The sequence below is a fragment of the Hippocampus bargibanti genome, linkage group LG10 (assembly GCF_051943395.1).
Source record: "Hippocampus bargibanti isolate YZ-2025 linkage group LG10, ASM5194339v1, whole genome shotgun sequence".
Lineage (NCBI taxonomy): Eukaryota > Metazoa > Chordata > Actinopteri > Syngnathiformes > Syngnathidae > Hippocampus > Hippocampus bargibanti.
In genome coordinates this window covers 9,247,907-9,267,419 of record NC_142743.1, presented here as the reverse complement: position 1 = coordinate 9,267,419, position 19,513 = coordinate 9,247,907, and the positions used below count along the sequence as shown (strand labels likewise).

At 43.0% G+C, this 19,513-nt stretch overlaps 1 protein-coding gene across 1 annotated transcript in view; it reads right to left on the bottom strand.

Moving 5' to 3' along the window:
• Positions 1-19,513, bottom strand: part of mxd4 (MAX dimerization protein 4) — a 41,581-nt gene that overhangs the window by 13,303 nt on the left and 8,765 nt on the right. Inside the window, exon 4 of the mRNA XM_089006263.1 lies at positions 170-284. Within this exon, the coding sequence (XP_088862389.1) occupies positions 170-284 (115 nt within the window). The remainder of the gene's footprint in view (positions 1-169; positions 285-19,513) is intronic.

Below are 19,513 nucleotides of genomic sequence, written 5' to 3'. Positions count from 1 at the left end.
GTGGAAGTGTATCAATGAAATTAGTCTTTCATATGATTAGGCCAGGAGGCATTTTCTGCAATCCCAACAACACGACACCTACAAAATTAGATGCAAGGAAGAGATCTTGCCAAAATTTGGCTGACGTACAAAAAAAAATTGTTGTCGTTTGTGTAGCGTCCTTCAATACCTTGATATGCATCTTGGCCCTTTTCAGCAAGCTCAGTGTGGTGTGTCTGGTGCTGTCTGGGCCCAAAGGCACCAACTTCTTCAGCTGCTCCAAGTACAGCCTTAGTTTGGCACGTCTGAAAGCACATAAGTGAAAGGTGAATGGGTGACGATCCAAAAGCAGTAAATTGTGAGACGTCGTGACCTTAAAGGGCCTTTGTAAATACTTCTCTTCCAAGACTTGCTGTTCTTGTCTTGGGAGGGAAAAGAAATATTGACGGAGAAAAAAGACTGGTTACTACACGATTAGGAATGATTCCCCGCGGATTTGCATGCTTGTCCTTAAAATGAGTGTATAGTATAGTACATCGCCTGCGCTTCTTGACCTATGATAAGTGTGCTTTTATGCCAATGCGATGGGACCCCTACTTCCAAAATAAATTCTGGGAGAAATTTCTAAATGAGAAAATGTTTTAAGTCGAGACATGTTTTTCATGTAAGCGCAGTAATCCGTTACAACCCTCCCTAAATTCAGACATAAATGGTTTCTAAAGCATAAAAATACATTAAAATATGTAACAAATGTCTGTTATAATTAGATTATTATAAATATACAATATACAATAAATCAGAGTTGTGCATAATGTAAAAAAAAGACTAAAAACGATGGTCACTGAACTTTTAACTGCATCCTCATTGTTTTTTTTTTTTTTGCCCTCTTTGATTCAAGCTCTCTCTCAGAAGTGGTTTCTGCCTGGTGTTTTGTAAAGAACTGAGCCAAGAATGTCTGCTTTTGTCTGCTTCTACAATCCTTCAACATGTCCAAGGCAAACATCGGCGTAGCGAGCAATTCCCGATCTGGTGAACATGTTTTCGGGGGGATTCACATTTATGTAAAACTATCGAGTTTCAGAGTGTGTACAATTATAGGGAACAATTATTAGAATTAAATTATTGGTTTCATACTTGAAGACTACAAAAAAAGACTACCCCAGGGGGGAAGCAAACTCCATTTAAACAAACAAAACTGCTCTAAGTGGGAAACCACAGCAAGTACCGTTGCCTTGTACACTCGCCTATTCACTTGTTGAACAGCTAAAGGATCTGTCATAGGCTCCTGGAGAGTCGGAATTAGGAGCGAATGTTAATGTGAACTAAAATGACAGGCATGGGAAGTTCCCCCTTGTACAAGTCGAACTCAAGAGACAAACTGCAGCCTCAAAAAGCCGTGCGTTGAAGCCAAGTCTCCCCCATGCCAAACTAATGTCCTTTGAACCCGCAAGTCAACAACTCTGTACATGCACATGCGCAGGTCTAATTCCATGATGGTGACGAATAAAGCATTACCACACAGACTGAAATGTATGTATTATCCAACGGGATACTTTGATACTCCAAAAAGAAAATATCTCAGCGGATTAACTCCCAGTCTGTCCTTGCTCCATTCTAATTTGTTCATGAGGGCCTTTCAATCCTCCATTAGTCAAGCTTGTCCATGAACCATTTCTTTGTTCTGCGCAACCTCCCAACCCCCAGTCCCTCGTTCCTTTGGCTAACTCCTTCTGAATAGTAAACAAACACCAACAATGGACAGTCTCCAGTGAATTTTGCTGCGACCACAGTAAACCTTATCAAGGAGCTGAAGCTCTCTCAGGGGGGGCAACATTTGGACAAACTCTCACTTCTGACATAAGCACAACTTTTTCCCTGTTTCGTCTTCAGGAAGGGTGTTGCCAGTGCGTTGTACACAAGACCTTCTCAGAAGCCTGTTTCATTTTTAGGTCAGCCGGGGACCACGGCCTCGTCTCTCCGAACTCCTAGCCAGCTCCAAGTTTAAAAGGAAATGAAAACTTGCTTAATGTCCTTTAAACAGACTTTACCTCTTGACAGGTGCATTTGGCATTCCCTGGAAAGGGCGTGTGAAAGTTCTCTGGTTCTTTTATTTCCTCCTGTCCCAAGGGGCAGTCGCAATACACCCCCTTCATCCGTGGACCCCATTGCCTCACCCCTTTTGCTCCACTCTGCCAACACCAACACACCCTCATCTCGTCGGAAAACAAGTGTCTTCAGAGGACAAGGGCGGGGACTCCACCTCCAACCTGCCCCAGTCACCAGCCACATGAAGCACTTGGACCTTGTCCAGGGGAAGCAGGCAGGAAAGAGCTGGCGGAGGGATCAGTGGGGGACGGTAGGGGGCTATTAGTGTTTTTCTGGAAGGGAGCATGCTAAGAGCGAGTGGATGACTTTCTCTCGGTTGGAAAAAAAGGGCTCTTTGAGCGCAGTGTGCTCAGCTGCACAAGGCAGCGCTCCATATACATCATCCAAAGGGTAACTTGAGCCAATGGGCAAGATTCTTGCAGCCCACTTCCCTCGTCTGCCCCTCTTGTTCTGAAAAACAAAAACAAGGCGTTGCCTTGTACAATCGCCTGACTACCCGCTTCTGCCTCCAAGAAAACTTTTTTTTGATGACTTACTCACTCAAACACCTAATCTGTAGACTAACCACATCGTTTAGCTGACATGTAACAACTAGAAATGTGTATACAGATGCACTCCCTCCATGACTGTTAGCCACAGATGGGCAAATGGCTGCTACACTGACTTGATCTGCGACATTGGGAGGAGGACTCTTCTGTTGTCTGTGAAAACACCAGTTTCCATGACAGTGTGCCCTGAGCAGATTAATGTAGTGATAGTGGAGCTATGAATGGAGCTCGACACCACGTTGATGTACTGTGAAGCTCCCAATTCAATAAACAGAGTGAGCCAAAATGCTTCGGATAAGACCAGCCACTGATTGGTTCGGAGCGACTTGAAGACGATGACTGAGAACGTTTCAAGGTCGACTTTTTGAACAACGGGACATTGTAAGGATGAGTGGTACATTATTTGTAGCAGGTTGGCTTCTTTGGACAGGGTTAAGGTTCATTTGTCACTTCCACATTGGCAACAAATCGGTCGCCCTATTATCGTACATCAAGCGCAAAGCAGACTAAACCAGACATAAGCGTACGCCATTTTGAGCCAAGAGACACGGGATGCTGGTTGAATATGTTTCAAATGATAATGATTGCAATTGGTCCAAAGATTTGTTTTGTACAATGTTTCAGAGGAAATGTACCATGTTGGTGTCACATTTATAAATAAAATCCTGTAAATTGTCCCACAAACGTCAGCAGAGCAAAGAATGTGTCATCCTGCACCTTGATTAAATACACAAAAATCCTGTTAGGCCAACTGTGCTGCAAAACAAACTATTTTTCGAAAAATCTAAAATGTAGTCTTCTTTTTGTGATCAAATATGCAGATGATCTGGGGGCGAGGCTGAAAAGCCCCACTATCAAATTAGTCGATTGCCCTGACATGAAAATGACAGCTCATGCGAATTTACATTGAGCGCCGACTACTTTTTGTGACCAAATTGTGGGATGATTCAGAGGCGAGGCCACTCTGTGTCAAAACGCCAAAAGGGTCACAACGCGGCTGTGTTGCCATGAAAATGAAGTTATGCCCGTTTTTAGGGCGAGCACATGAGAGCCACTCGACCAGAAGAGGGCCCCTGAAGTTGAATGTTGTAATGGAAGATAAACATTTTAATTGTTTTGGTCACAAGTCTAATGTAATACGATATAATCACTAAGTATAAAGCTTTTGGATTCGGGGAAAAAAAATGTGGCCGAACAAAATAAACAAATTTACAGAGTCTATTGAGAGCACTAAAAAGACACCTTGACAAGGTATCTGGGTTAGAATTTGCTTACACTCTAATAAAAAGTATAAAATACAGTAATGAGTAACAATTAGCCCCACAATTGCCAGCAGTGGTTCAGTCTGGAAGGTGTTTGTTTGGTGGCCGGAAGAACATAGACTTGGTTAATAGCACAAATATTTGCTGTTAGGTGTCCGTGCACATCTCTCTACGACAGAGCTTCATGGGGGTTGCAATTACAGTATGCTTTTATCCTCTGTGATTTAAAAGGTGTAAACATCGAACTATGCATCAGGGGGGCCAGCCTCTTCTCAAAAATCTCGGGCCCAATGTTGTTCTGCAGCTTTAAATAATATCACACGGTCCTCATCAGCAGATCTGACCAAGCCGTCATGGTAATATGATTGCTCGCTCAGTAGAGACTACAAAGTCTACCAGCTGCAACAACAATCTGAATGTTCAATCCTGATGGTAAATGAACTTGAAAAGTTCAAGGTGTAGCATTAGTATTTCCTGAAAAAAATTCTCCTGGAAAATCTAAAGCCAGTTACACTGGAAAACAACAATAAGTCTCCTGGAGTATCTTAGTGCTGTAGATTGTCTCTTGAGGTTCAGAGTATAAATCCAAATATTTATTTCTTTACATACAAAGAGTCGCATGACCCTCTGGTTTTACCATTGACATTCTGTATCCTGACTTTCAACAAGTCCGGGCAAGAAACACTACATGTTTTGTTTGCGCTGTTATTGTGACTGTGTCGAAGAAAAGCTCACAATGCATCGGAAAGGACCAGGTCAAAACTGGCGGAGGATCGTCAACAGCTTCTTTGTCGAAGCACGTGCTTAACCAATGAGGAGACGGACAATCGTATTTTTTTTTCCCCAGAGTGCACAGTTCTTATAGGGGGATGTGAGTTCGGCCCCCTCGCACCCTGCCTCGCTCACTTTTATTATTCCCAAGTCAAGCCTTAGTCACGCTATGTTTATCAGATGGCCCTAAACAACAAGTAAAGTGTGGCACCGCAATGTTGTGTACATGAAGGAGAGTGGACAGATTGCGGCGTCTGGTATGTAGGGGTCTGAACCACATCACATTTTCCAATGTGTCTGGCTTCAACAGTGGATACTCTGATTCTGAGCTCGTAAATACTGTCAGTCAGAAACGACGGTTATAAGTTAGCTAAAGTTATAAAAGCATTGGAATATTTTTGGGGGTCTTTTGTTTTGATGAAACTTTTATGAATGGTTCCCGGTGTGACAGTTTTTAAAAAGGATAACTTCAGAGTGTCCGTCGAAACCATGGGTGTCAAAGTTAAGGCCCGGGGGCCAGTTCTGGCCAGCGACATCATATTATTTGGCCCATAAAAGCAAGTCAAGCATGTCAAGTTCCATGTCTGTTAAATTCTGAACCAAAACTTTAAATTGTCATGGGCGATCAGCAGTAGGTCATTATTTTTAACATCTGATTTTAAAAGTACTTATCCATCAATTTGTTGTGCATCGCGTGTGTAATATGTTCAGGTAATTAAACATTTATATTGTTTCCCACCTTGGAAATTTGACACTAAACTCTAAACAACTGTTGCTGAAGCTTGCGTTGTATCATCTGCAAAAAGAAAAATCCAAGATATTGGTTTGAGCCTGCAATTCAATTTCACGTGGGGTCACTCACGTCTGCAGGAAGTCAACCATCTGACTGCTCTCACGTGTGTATTACCACGGGATGAGTTGTGTCTGATCTCTGGCCTTCCCCCACCGCCTCCCTCCATGAAAGGCTGAGTGCCAAAACAAAGCCAAAGCAGAGAGCGGAAAAGGAACTTCAAAAACAAAACAAAAAAAATGAAACTGGAGCAATCTATTTAAACTGCTGACTTGCGCTCCAAGGTTACGCGGGTCTGGATCAGGCCGTTCTCACAAGATTCCCCTTGGTCAGTCAAACAACAATGACTATTTTAAGTCAATGGCAACGGCTGTGTTTGTATGAGCTTCACCAGAGACGTCACGTGAACATGGCCGGTTTGACACTATCCTGGAGACAAGGGTGCTTTCTAGCAGGGACATATGAGTGCACAAAGGGGCGCAGGTTATGAGAAGGCCAGCCAGTGCAAACAACAGACCCTCAACCCTCACTCGCTGCGCTGCTTAATGAGGCTGCCGAGGCCCAGTAAATTCCTCAGCCCGTATGCAGAGGAATGAGTGGCTTGATTGGCATACAGTCAATCTGACTAAATGAAGGTCAACAGTCATCAGGAAAACCCCCACACCCCCGCTCCCCTATTCCAGTGTTTCCTCGCTTTTGCGGCGAAAAGAAAAATTCCAGGCCTCTGGGATTTGAGCCCATAAAATAACATTTTCGGATGAAGTTCATCTTGGCAGCTGTAAAGGCACCTGACCTTGACACGGTCAGGGCACAAGATGTCAGTTGGGCTCAGCTAATAATGTTATGATTGACCACATTTATCTGATTATGGTGGAATAAAATGCATAAGCCGTGTAAGATCTTAACAAGTGCGACAAGGTCAGACCCGTCTATGGATGAAACAAAGACAAACATGACACCGTGTCTGAATCTGTTTTTAGAAAAGACATTGTGCTGTGTGTTAGTTCTGTATCAGGCAATCAGTGAAATGTATGTCCACCACCATTGATAATGTTAAGTCAGTATCAAATCACAGTCTGACAAAAATCTGAGCAGAATCAGACCAGCCTGGGGGTAAAAGGAAAATGTTTCTTCAGCCGTAATTACTTCTTTGAAGGGGTCGGACATTTCGCTCCGTAGTAGTCCACAGCTAGGGTCGCGGGGGTGCTGGAGCCTATCTCAGCTGTCTTCGGGCACGAGGCGGGGGACACCCTGAATTGGTTGCCAGCCAATCGCAGGGCGCATAGAGACGAACAACTTCACATGACAACAATTCACAGTGTTCCATTAATCTGGTGATAATATCTCTCATGATACACTGCCCCTATTGGTCTGGAGGTGGAAATACAAAAACAAATAATAATAAAAATAATAATAATAATAATAATAATAATAATAATAATAATAATAATAATAATAATACATTTCATTTAAAAGTGCCTTTCAAAACTCTCAACCTTTTCTTATGCCAGTCCGTCATCTTGACTAAATTGCAGCATAATTCAAAGTCTCATTTGATGTGGCATAATGTTGATGTCTTACTTATAAGATGAACCCGTGGGAAAGGAAACAATGCAGGGTACTTTGTCCTTGAAGGCTTTCATCCAATCATGTTATCCTACCGCGGTATGAAAATGTTGTCTTTGGCTTTCAAACAGAAACTTGCCTCCAACCCCACACTCCATGCCCGCACTCAGCTTCCGCAAGCCTATTTGGCAGTAAAAGCGAAACACCTCACGTGAGCGTGAATCACCACGGTGCGACTGGTGTCATTTAGGCTAGCCGCTGTGGTGGTTTCTACATCTGGCCGGCAGGCCCCCTGGTGTGTGGAGGACGGACGACTCCGAGACGGTGAAGGAATCAACACCAAGGCCAAGGAGCCAATAGCCATACAAAGACGTATACAGTGGGCCTTTCAGCAACTCCTCATCAGTCTCCCTGTCGCCCTCCCCTCAACCATGTTTACATTTAACTCACATCACATGTGCTGCCTGTGAAAACAAGCGTGGACGTGAGAGTGGCCATGTATCCCACATGCGCGCTAGAGGTGCAGCGTGAGTCCTCTCTCGCCCTGATATGAAATGTCAGTCACACAGGGGGACAAGACGTGTTTGTTTTCTGTCACCCCCCACCCCTTGGACCATCTCTCAGACCGGTGACAACTGCAAGACGAGACACACGCGTACGCGTCCCCCATAAACACCATCTCTTGATGCCGGCGTTCTCACATGACCGTGCGCTGACACGCAAGCGCTGTTTACTCTGCATTCGAAACTCGATGATTAAAAGACGGGAAAGTGAAGCGTGCTAATGTTTCAAAAGGAGTATTTCTACATAGCTGCGTGCTTGGGAATGCCATGTGAGCGCAGGTCATTTGACTTCCTTGAACATACAATCCCTGTGTGAACACAGATCATGACAAAATCCCTTCCTCAGCACAGGCTGCTTACACTGGTCTTAAGAGGAAAGCAGATGTCAAATAGAAGCTAAAGAGAAGCGCGTGCAAGCAAAAAGAAAAGCAGATCAGACTAGAGAGGAGGGAGCTCGAAGAAAGGTTACCCTTGTGTGTCTCAATATCATTTCAGCACAATGTCAAATCACAGACTTGGACAGTAATTGCCTTCCGCTGTGAGGTACACGTTGTACATGTTGGGACGGACTAGCATGGACAAGTTCCGAGAGCTCAATAAACACATTCCCCTGACATGGACGTGCTGAGCTTTTCCAATGTAGTCCTGTCAATGATTAGCAGACAGGAATCCTGTGGCATGACAGAAGAGCTCAACATTGATGTTTACTGTAACGCAGGATTAGGAACAGTGGGTGTGGGCGCCACCCAACCGAGTGGAACAAATTTGGAAGGTAAAGCGAAGGCACGATACCGCCACTGAAGTGGGGTGCAGTAAAGTTTTAGGAGGACCGTATTTTCCACACGATAGGGCGCACCTAAAACCCTTCGTTTTCTTCAAAAGAGGATCCTGCGCTTTATAATCCGGGACGCAACTACTCTCAGCAGCCGCCGACTCCATTTCCATCCCCGTAAAAGAAGCATTACATGGTGCATGTTGGGATATATAAAATTCCATTTCATTCCAGTAATCGCTTAAAAATTACTTCTGACTTTTTTAATTCATTCACTGCCAGAAGTGCACAAATGTGTCCACTACAGTGCCAGACTTTTTGTCATTGTCACTCGAATTCCAGGAACAACTGAATATAGAATTTTAGGATTACATAAACAGTCAATGCAGCGTAAGACACCTAAGACTCTCTTCTTTCATCAGAAAAAAAAGTTAATTCCTAAATTATATGGGTCTGGAGTTATATGGGCTTGAAATGAGGGCGGTTGTCCAAAATATAAACATATAGGTTTATATAGCGCTTTAACAACAGCTGAAGCTGGAACAAAGGGAAATGTCGCACCCTTGTGGAAGGAAAAATAGGTTGCTGGAGGTCTGGCCAGCGTTTTATTGGCACCCAAGCAAGAAAAAAAAACAACACCACAAAAAACAACACCACAGGAATGGTGCTCTATGTCATATTTTCAATTCCAGAATAAATTTGTGAATGGCAGTGAATTAGTTAAAAATTATTTTGCCAGGCAAAATTAGTTCTCGATTTTACCGTAATTTACAGTTTTTGGCACAATGATTGGAAATGGAAAATAGTGTTTTTTTATTTTTTGTTATTTTTGTACTTTGTGTCCCAAACAAATAGTTATTTCATTTCTGAAAATGTTAAAGGTTCAAATATTGCATGAAAGCCCCTAAAGAACATTTAAATTTTAAAGAAGGAAGATCCTAATCGGAAATGGAAATAGATTAAAATAACATATGCACTGTGATTTATCAAGATTGCGTCTGTTTTTAAGTTTCCATCGAAGGGGCAAAGAAATCAACATTTATTGAAAAATGGAATCACTTTCAACATTCAAAACATATTATTACACAACGAAATATTCAAGCTCAATAATACCTACTTGTGTTCAATTCCGCCAAATCATAGATGGTTTGTCCTGACCGCGGCTCAACAAACTCCTCACTGACGCTCTCGCCTTCACGCGCTAACAAAACACGTGTACCGTCGCCGAGCACACAAACATAGACTACCTGCAGTTGAAATTTGCATACTCGGCTCGGCAGCCAATCAGAAGCCTGCTTCTTTCTTCCGGACTTTCGCAAGCGTTACAAAGTCGTGCAATTGCATGTCATTTTCCAAAATAGATGCACAGAACCTCAAACTAGAAGAAAGATTCAAAAGAAGCTAACAACATATGTGACGCTACAAAACGTAAATTTACATTAAATCTGAAAATTATATGTATTGTTGTATTGTGATAAACTCTGATAAAACCCTTGAATATGTTTGAGTACAGAGGTTCACGTTTCTTTTTTTGTGATTTTTCACTCTACTGTAAAACAGAAAATCATACCATGGAGGTTGAGTCCCACAGTAATTGTCAGCCTTGGTGACTTGCCGTGTACAAAAGGAAAAAACCCCTCTCCCTTCTGCAAAAGGGCCCTGTTACTTAACACTGTATTCTAGCCTATGTGTGCATACTCTGCTGACCTAAATTTCAGACTGGCTCCTCCACACACAGCAGCCACGTCCCTCCCTATGGCAACGTTCAAGAATGTCTTAGCCTCCGCCTGCATACGAAGCAGCCAAGTCGCTTTCCCCCCTGCTGTTAACCTCATGTGTTCTTTCATTGTTTTCCAACTACTCCAACACACCCCGATGGAAAGATTGGGCCTAATTAACGTGCAAACGTCACTTTTAACCCCCCTTTTTTTACAGGCATCAGCTGTTTGGCGGACGTTTTGCTGCTCGCACAACAACATGCCGTCATGGAGCGGTGACCAGCACCAGGAGCATATAGATAGCTAATTTTGGTTTTTACACCTTGGCTACATGTCAGACTGTCCTCCACGCTTTGAGCTAACAAAACCAATAAAAAAGTATTTTAAAAGTTTTTTTTGTGATCAATTTTCTAGGAGTGTGGTTTTGCGCAGCACCTGTAACTTAACTCTGCCTGTATAACCAATATGACAAAAATATCTTTTAGAAACGATATATAGAAGCCAGGCTAACCCGGTGCTAACCGGCTAGCACTAGCTTCTACATGCTACTGTATATGCATTGTCACTTGTATCAAAGGTGAACAGCTTTATTGCTTTTATAAATGAGTATAAATGTTGTGTAACCTTCGAAGCAAGATGAGAAAATGTACGTTTAGAAGCAATATTATAGCCAAGGCCAATGGAGTGCTAACAAGCTAGCGCTAGCTTCGACTTGCTACTGTATATCCATTGTCACTTGTATCAAAGATGAACAGCTATATTGCTTTTATACAGGTAATTAACTATCAATGCCGTGTGACTTTTGACGCAATATGCGAAAATGAACGTGTAGAATATTAAAGCCAGTGCCAATGGAGTGCTAACAGGCTAGCGCTAGCTTGTACTTGCTACTGTATATACATTATCACTTCTATCAAAGGTGAACAGTTTTTTTGCTTTTATAACTGACTATCAATGCTGTGTGACTGACTTTTGAAGCAAGATGAGAAAATGAATGTTTTGAAGCGATACCAAACCCAGGGTTGATCGAGTGGTAACAAACTACTGCTAGCTACTAGTGTGTGTGCATTGTCACTTGTATCAAAGGTGAACAGCTTTATTGGTTTTATAATTGACTATTAATATAGTGAAACTTTGGACACAGCCAATTAGAGCCTGACTCATTACATCACCTTTATGATTCGCAGATCAAGTTGAGTCTAAGTGTCACGCAAAACGTGTTTGACTCGCAGCTCTGGTGTTCAGGGGTTCAAATCTCAGCTCCAGCCTTGTGTTATTTCAGTTTTGCTCGGATACGCTGGCTTCCTCCCACATTCAAAATACAGGCGTGTTATGTTAGCTTCCTCAAGGATTTGCTATTGTCCATTTATGTGAAGGCGAGGGTGAAAAGGTTATGTGATTCGCTGCAAGTGGTCCACATTCGCCTGGCTGTAGCTCACTTGCAACCCTAATTAGGACAAGAGCCTTGAAAAAATGGATGACAGAAAAGTACATTCCTCATTTCATAGGTGGCAAAATGAGCAAATTGGAAGTAGGCCAGTCTCTTGCAAAAGATTGCATTTTGGCCTCATAGAGTTCAACTGTTTTAAAGATTCAAAACAAAAACAGGAAACACATATTGCACCCATTTGAATGTGTCATTCAAATGGGTCATTTCTTGCGTTTTAGCTCCTTGTGACAATACACTTGGACATAAAAATCAACCTAAAGGCATCCATCCTAGCCTCTGGGAATGCACCCAGCACATACGTTTCTGAAAGGTATGTGTACAGCTGCATTTCTTTATTGTATGCGCAGCTGCATAAAATTGCAAGCAGGATTCTCCCTCTTTTTCTGAGTTGAGCTGTCACTCACCGCGATTTTCCATACATCCGCGAATCATACTCTTGATTAATCGTTCGCCGTGTAGAGATGAGACGGCGCATTGCATATGTTTCTTTCCGCTTCCCGAGTTATGTTTTACAATGTCCACAAATCATTTGCCAAGTGGGAAACTTTACATTTCAACCGACGGAAAATAGGGGCGACTATTTATGAAGCTGTTTTTCCGTGCGTCACGATGCTTGGTCCGATTGGGGATGTTTTGCACATAGCACATTACCCTGTCTGCGGGTCACTACACCCTCATGAGGAATGTATGTGACAGTGTGGCATTTTCAGGAAGTTAAACAAAAAAGGCCAGATAAGAGAATAAATGTTCTCCGCTACCCCAAAATATATATACAGATATCGCTTATATCGATAGGACTGCTTATTACGATACTATTTCTATGAACTCAAGGAGAAAATTACATGCCCGCAGGATCGAATATATCGATAGTCCTGTTATATCGATATTTTTTCCGACTCCCGAGAATATCGATATAACGAGACTTTACTGTATATTACTGTGCTGCTGTCCCGCCTCTTTATGATACAAGTCCTGAAATGACCTCGACTGCATTCCCAGTGTTTGAAATAATGTCTGCCCGGAGGCCCGGGGCGTACAACCTTTACGTCGGGCGTACAACTTTCAAAGCGTCTCGGCCCAGGTGGCCGACAACTTTTTCAATAAAAAAAAAGAAAAGAAAATATTTTTTTCAAATCAAACGTTTGGGTAATTCCATAAAGCAAAAGCTACAAGCAAACCGCTACAAGCCACGTGGACTCCTCTTTCTAAGCGCCTTTCAAAACTTTCAAGTACACTTGACAGTCACGGTACAGTCCAAAGCACGAAACAGCCTGTTTCGTTCTTCGGACTATACCGTGACTGTAAAGTGTACATGAGAGTTTTGAAAGGCACTTAGAAAGAGCAGTCCACATGGCTTTTAGCAGACAACGCAACGCAAACATTGCGTTGTGCACCATGACGACAAACGACAACTGGAGTAAAATATTCAGCAAGGGATATTTACCGTAAATTAAGCAAGGGAGCATGTGTGTTAGGTACAGTACTCCCTTAATTAAAAAAAATCATTTATACTTCGCAACAATGTTTCTTTGTTTTTGTTTCTTTTTGCGATTAGTCGTCTTATTGTGTTTCAAGTTGTGAAAAATGGGGCAGGCAACTTTATGGCCGGGTAGGCAACTTTTCAGATTTGTCTGCCCTAGTGTCCGCGAACTTTTTGTCATGAGTTCAAGACACTGGCATTCCCATGGTGTGCTATATGAAATCTGCATTTAAACTGTCCGACTAGTCACGGTCCACATAAACAGTGGGTCACAAGAGAGGATTATTAACTTCACAAGAAGAGCGACTGGCACAGATGAGTGTTGGCATAGAACAGGGGTCGGGAACCTTTTTGACTAAGAGAGCCATAAAAGTGAAATATTTAGAAATGTTTTTCAGTGAGAGCCACATACACGCGCGTGCAAACACGCACACGCGCGGGCACTTTTCAACAAAATGTCAGAATGTATTATTTAAAATAACTTTGTGACAGTACTCACCGTTAACATGAATGGTCTTCCGTTCCTCATGATTGTTAAAAATCCAGCCAAACGATAGGAATGAAAGTCAACTTGCCAGGTCCACAGGCGAAGTTACTGCTAGCTAGCCTGCACACGGCTCATTAGCTTCCACACTTGCTATCTGCAATATACTTCTCGCAGAAGTATATTGGTGCTAACGTTAACATGGGGCGTGTTAAAATATCACTGACATTCGACTGTTTCATCGACATTATTGTTTAATTGTAAATTAGAATCGCGAATCCTCCGGTGAATTCAAGGTGGGGTGTACTCGTCATTTTTTTTACTCGTTGGGCCCATTTAAAGGGCCGTTTACCTGTTTCAACACGACGGCCAGTATCATCCAATCAAAATTGTGCTTTCCGCCAACCAAGGTCAATATCATCCAATCAAAATTGTGCTTTCCACCAACTGCAGCCCCAAAAGGAAATGAACGGTGAAAAAGCGAGAAAATGTATTTAATTTTATTGGCGAGCCATATGCAATCATCAAAAGAGCCATATATGGCTCGCGAGTCATAGGTTCCCGAACCCTGGCATAGAAGGACGATAACAGTGATAAAGGCCCTCTTTGACAGAAGGAGAGGGTTGAAGGGTGAGGGCAGAGGAGAGGGGGGGGGGGGGGTTTGCTGCACTCCCCTCTCCTTACCGTGTCAGGTTTCTCCTGACTCAGTGACTTGTATGGAGTGAAAAGTAGAGGTGGAATGAGGGAGACGGTAACAGAAAAAGCAGATGTGGCCTGTACAGATAGAAAAAGAGCAGAAATGAAGGTGGTAGAGTCGCCGTCACGCCATTACTCAAACACACACTTGCATTCATGAGGCCGGCTTCACTCATGAAGAAAATGGCCACCACCCCCCACTCCCTCCCAAAGCCAAATAAGTCATTTATCACAGCTGGGAGTGCAAGACACGGGGAGACTAAATTTAATTAGAGGGAAGCTTAGAGCGTGGCCAAGTGCACTCAAAGTAAATTTCAATTGAAAGTTCGACAGTTGCTGCACAGTTGCTGTGGCGGAATATATAGCGGTAACCTCGATTTGTACGATACATAAACCGAGCAAAATAAACAAACGGGGGGCATTAAAAGTAAGGTCAAACTAGCATGAGGAGTGATGTCAAGTGATAAGTCGGCATCTAATTTTTCATCCATCCATTTTATGATCCGCTTGATCCTCACAAGAGTCGCGGGGCGTGCAGGAGCTTATCTTTGGGCTGCAGGTGGGGGGACACACCCTGAACTGCTTCGTAGCAAATCACAGGGCACAAACACATGAACAACCATCTGTGCTCACACTCACATCTTGGGGACACTTTTAGTCGCTTTTTCTCTGGCAGATGCCATTGAATGACAATGATAAAACCGATGCTAACACTTGACTCTCGATTACAGGAATGACCCGTGGAACGCACATGCGCAATATTCATCTAAAGGAAGATAACAGCTGGCACTGAGCCCCATCACCTGTTCTAAATTTAGATACAATACTTAACGATCTCATGCTTTGAATGAACGTTGGGTATTTACAATTTTGATGATTTTTGACTTGTTGTTTTTATTGGAAACCACGATTTTCATTCATAAACCGTAGCCTGGAAAGCTTTATTGTGCCGTTCCCAAGCCCGGAATAATACAGAGGGTTGTGTCAGGAAGGGCATCCGACGTAAAAAAAATTGCCAAAACAAATATGTGAATCAAACCTCTGAATCCCATACCGGATCGGTCGAGGCCCAGGCTAACAACGGCCGCCATTGGTACTGTTGACCTTCAGGGTGCCAGTAGAAAATGGACTACTCTTGGTCGAAGAAGGAGAGGAGGGAGGTGTGCCCGGAGGAAAAGAGAGAAATGGAACGCTAAGAGTATAGAACTAAGAGTAGGAACTTTGAATGTAGGAACAATGACAGGTGAAGGTAGAGAGCTGGTTGCCATGATGCAGAGAAGGAAAAGAGGGGTTTGTTAAGAATATCTTAGAAAAAGAGTATCAGATAGAATGATGAGTCTGAAGCTAGAAATTGAAGGCGTGATCTTCAATGTTGTTTGTGGGTATGCCCCAAAAGTAGGATGTGAGCTGGCAGAGGAGAAATTTTGGTTTGACTTTGATGAAGTCATACAGAACATCCCGAGAAGTGAGAAGTGACAAAATGGTCGAAGTTGAAAAAGAAAGAGTGTTGCATAACATTTAGGAAGAAGACAAGCACTGGGTGGGCAATAGGTCCTTCCAGATGACTGGCAAATTACAGCGAACATAATCAGAGACACAGGTCGGAAAGTACTTGGTGTATCGAGTGGGAGAAAGGTAGATAAGGAGACTTGGTGGTGGAATGGGGAGGTGTAGGAGTGTATACAGAGAAAGAGGTTAGCAAAGAAGAAGTGGGACACTGAAAGGATGGACGAGAGTAGACAGCAGTACAAGGAGATGCAGCACACGGTAAAAGTAAAGGTGGGAAAGGCCAAACAAGAGGCCTATGATCACTTGTATGCTTGGCTGGACAGCAAGGAAGACGAGACCGATCTTTACAGGCTGGCGAGACAGAGAGACAAAGATGGTAAGGACCTGCAGCAGGTTCGGGTGATTAAGGATAGAGATGGCAATGTATTAACAGGTGCCAGTAGTGTGATGGCAAGATGGAAAGAGGACTTTGAAGAATTGATGAATGAGGAAAATGAGAAGGAACAAAGAGTAGAAGACGTGACTGTTGTGGACCAAGACGTAGAAAACATTAGCAAGAATGAAGTTAGGAGGGCGCTGAAGAGGATGAAGGGGCGAAAGGCACTTGGGCCTGATGATTTACCAATCAAGGTATGGAAGTGTCTTGGAGAGGAGGCGGTGGTGTTCCTGACTGGGTTAGTCAACAAGATCTTAGATGGTGAACAGATGCCTGAAGAATGGAGACGAAGTGTACTCGTGCCCATTTTTAAGAACAAAGGAGATGTGCAGTTGTACTAACTACAGAAGAATAAAGTTGATGAGCCATACAATGAAACTCTGGGAAAGAGTACTTGAAGCAAGACTAAGAGCAGAAGTGAACATTTGTGAGCAACAGTATGGCTTCATGCCAAAAAAGAGTACGACAGATGCAATGTTTGCTTTAAGAATGCTGATAGAGAAGTACAGAGAAGGTCAGAAGGAATTGCATTGTGTCTTTGTAGATCCGGAGAAAGCGTATGACAGGGTGCCCAGAGAAGAGCTATGTTGCATGGAGTGACAGAAAAGTATGTCAGAGCAGTGCAAGACATGTATCAGACTGTAAGACAGTTGTGAGGCCCGGTGTGACGGAGAAGAGCTACCAGGGGTCAGCTCTAAGCCCCTTCTTATTTGCTATGGTGATGGACAGACTGACAGACGATGTTAGACAAGAATCTCCTTGGACCATGATGTTTGCAGATGACATTGTGATCTGTAGCAAGAACGGGGAACAGGTGGCGGAGAAACTAGAGATGTGGAGATATGCCCTGGAGCAAAGGAGAGGAATGAAGATCAGTCGCAGCAAGACGAAATATATGTGTGTGAATGAGAGGGATCCCAGTGCAAGAGTAATGATACAGGGAGAAGAGATAAAGAAGGTGGAGGATTTTAAGTACTTGGGGTCAACTGTCCAGAGCAATGGAGAGTGTGGAAAAGAGGTGAAGAAGCGTGTCCAGGCAGGCTGGAGCGGCTGGAGAAAAATGTCAGGTGTGATGTGTGATAGAAGGGTTTCAGCTAGGATGAAAGGAAAAGTGTATAAAACCGTGGTCAGACCAGCCATGATGTTTGGACTGGAGACAGTGCCACTGAAGAAGAGCTGAAGATATTGATGTTTTCTTTGGGAGTGACCAGTTTGGATAGGATCAGGAATGAGTACATTAGAGGGACAACTCATATTAGAGGCTTTCGAGAGAAATTCAGAGAAGCCAGACTGAGATGGTTTGGACATGTCCAGAGGAGAGAGACTGACTATATCGGGAGAAGGATGCTGAATCTTGAAGCCGAGAGGAAGACCGAAGAGGAGGTTTATGGATGTGGTCAAAGAGGACATGAAGGTAGCTGGTGTGAGAGAAGAGGATGCACAAAACTGGGATAGATGGAGGACATTGATTCGCTGTGTCGACCCCTTAAGGGAAAAGCCGAAAGGAAAAGAAGAAACCGTAGCCTGGAAAGGGATAATGAAAACGGTACTCATTACGGCAAAACCGGAGTAGATGGCCGGTATGGAAAACCCAAGCTCAAGCAAGCCCGGGGAGAACTTGTAAACTCCACATGGAGAGTCTTCCTCCTGTGTGTCACATGCTTATCTACTCATTGCTCTCCTTTCATGAAAATGATACAAGTACAGTAAAGTCTCGTTATATCGATATTCAAGGGAGTCCGAAAAAATATCGATATAACCGGGACTATCGATATATCCGACCCTGTTTGCATGTAATTTTCTCCGTGCGTGCATAGAAATAGTATCGATATAACCGGGACTATCGATATATCGGATATCGATATAACGAGACTTTACTGTATATCTTGTTGTTGCAATGGAGGAAAGAATTCATACCCTTTAAAACTGTACCATCTAGCCAATTGTCGCTCTTAGCCGGTCCAAACTGATCACATAAGGCCTCCTTTTACCGCCTACTGTCTATATTGCATCTACTGCAGCCTCAGCAGAATTCAGTGGAGCTCAATCGAGATTTCAACCAAAGTACACATTGAAAGACAAACTACATTTTGGTGGCAATTGACATGTGAGATGTTAGCACGAATTTATTCAGCAATTGAAAATAGGACGTAGAGCGTCATTCCCGAATTTGTTTGGGTTTTAGTTTTTCTTGTTTGGGTGCCGATAAAGTGCTGGCCATGGCCACTGGCAATGGTTTTCCTATTCACAAGAGGGCAGCGTTTCCCTTTTTTCCAGGTTAGCCCTATGTTCCAGCTTCAGCTGTTGTTAAAGCGCTATATAAACCAATATGTATGTATTGCATTGTATTTTGGATAGCCACCCTCATTTCAAGCTCAGATAACTCCAGACTCATAATTTAGGAAATACAGTAAAGTCCCGTTATATCGATATTCAAGGGAGTCCGAAAAAATATCGATATAACCGGGACTATCGATGTATCCGACCCTGTTTGCATGTCATTTTCTCCGTGCATGCATAGAAATAGTATCGATATAACCGGGACTATCGATATATCCGATATCGATATAACGAGACTTTACTGTAACTCATTTTATCTGTTGAAAGAAGAGAGTGTGAGGTTCCTCATGCTGCATTAAATGTTTATGTGGTCCTAAAAGTCAATATTCTGTGGGTCCTGGAATTCGAGTGACAATGACACAAAACATGGCACTGGAGTGGACACATTTTTGAACATGTCTGGCAGTCAACGAGTTAACGTTCTGTCTCGCATTGGTGTAATAATTCCTTTTAAATCAATGTAACCGAGGTTAACGTTGTTACATGTTTAAGGCTTTTATGGATAGATAAGATAGGAGCAATATATGATGGCATGACATGAGAACAGCTTTAGGTTAACCAGCGTCCTGTCACAGATTAGGTTCAACCTTTAAAAGGCTCTACTGTATACTCAGAGGATAATGAAACTTGCTGGACACATTTTGGACATCGCGCTGGTCATGTGCGCCGAGAGAAATGAAACCAAGAGCAAACATGGGCGGAGATAAAAATAAAGGCGTAAATCCAAGCGCCAATTGAGGGAAGCATGCACAAACAAAGCAGACCTCCAGCTGCACGCAAGGCGACTCACATTTCCAGTAAACAGGTGACATGTTGGAAAAAAACCTCTGTAACTTCACCGTGTATTGATGTCACAAGAAAAAAAAGGAAGCATGAAGAGAGGACAAATTGTTGGCCCAAGTCAGAAATAGGAAGGAAGCTAATCAATAGCGACAAGCCACATTGGCAAGATGAAAAGTTCTTGCTGTTCCAAATAAAAGGAGCGCCAAAATCACCAATGAGAGAGTCTAAAGCGAGAGCATCACAGCTGCACACGGACTGCA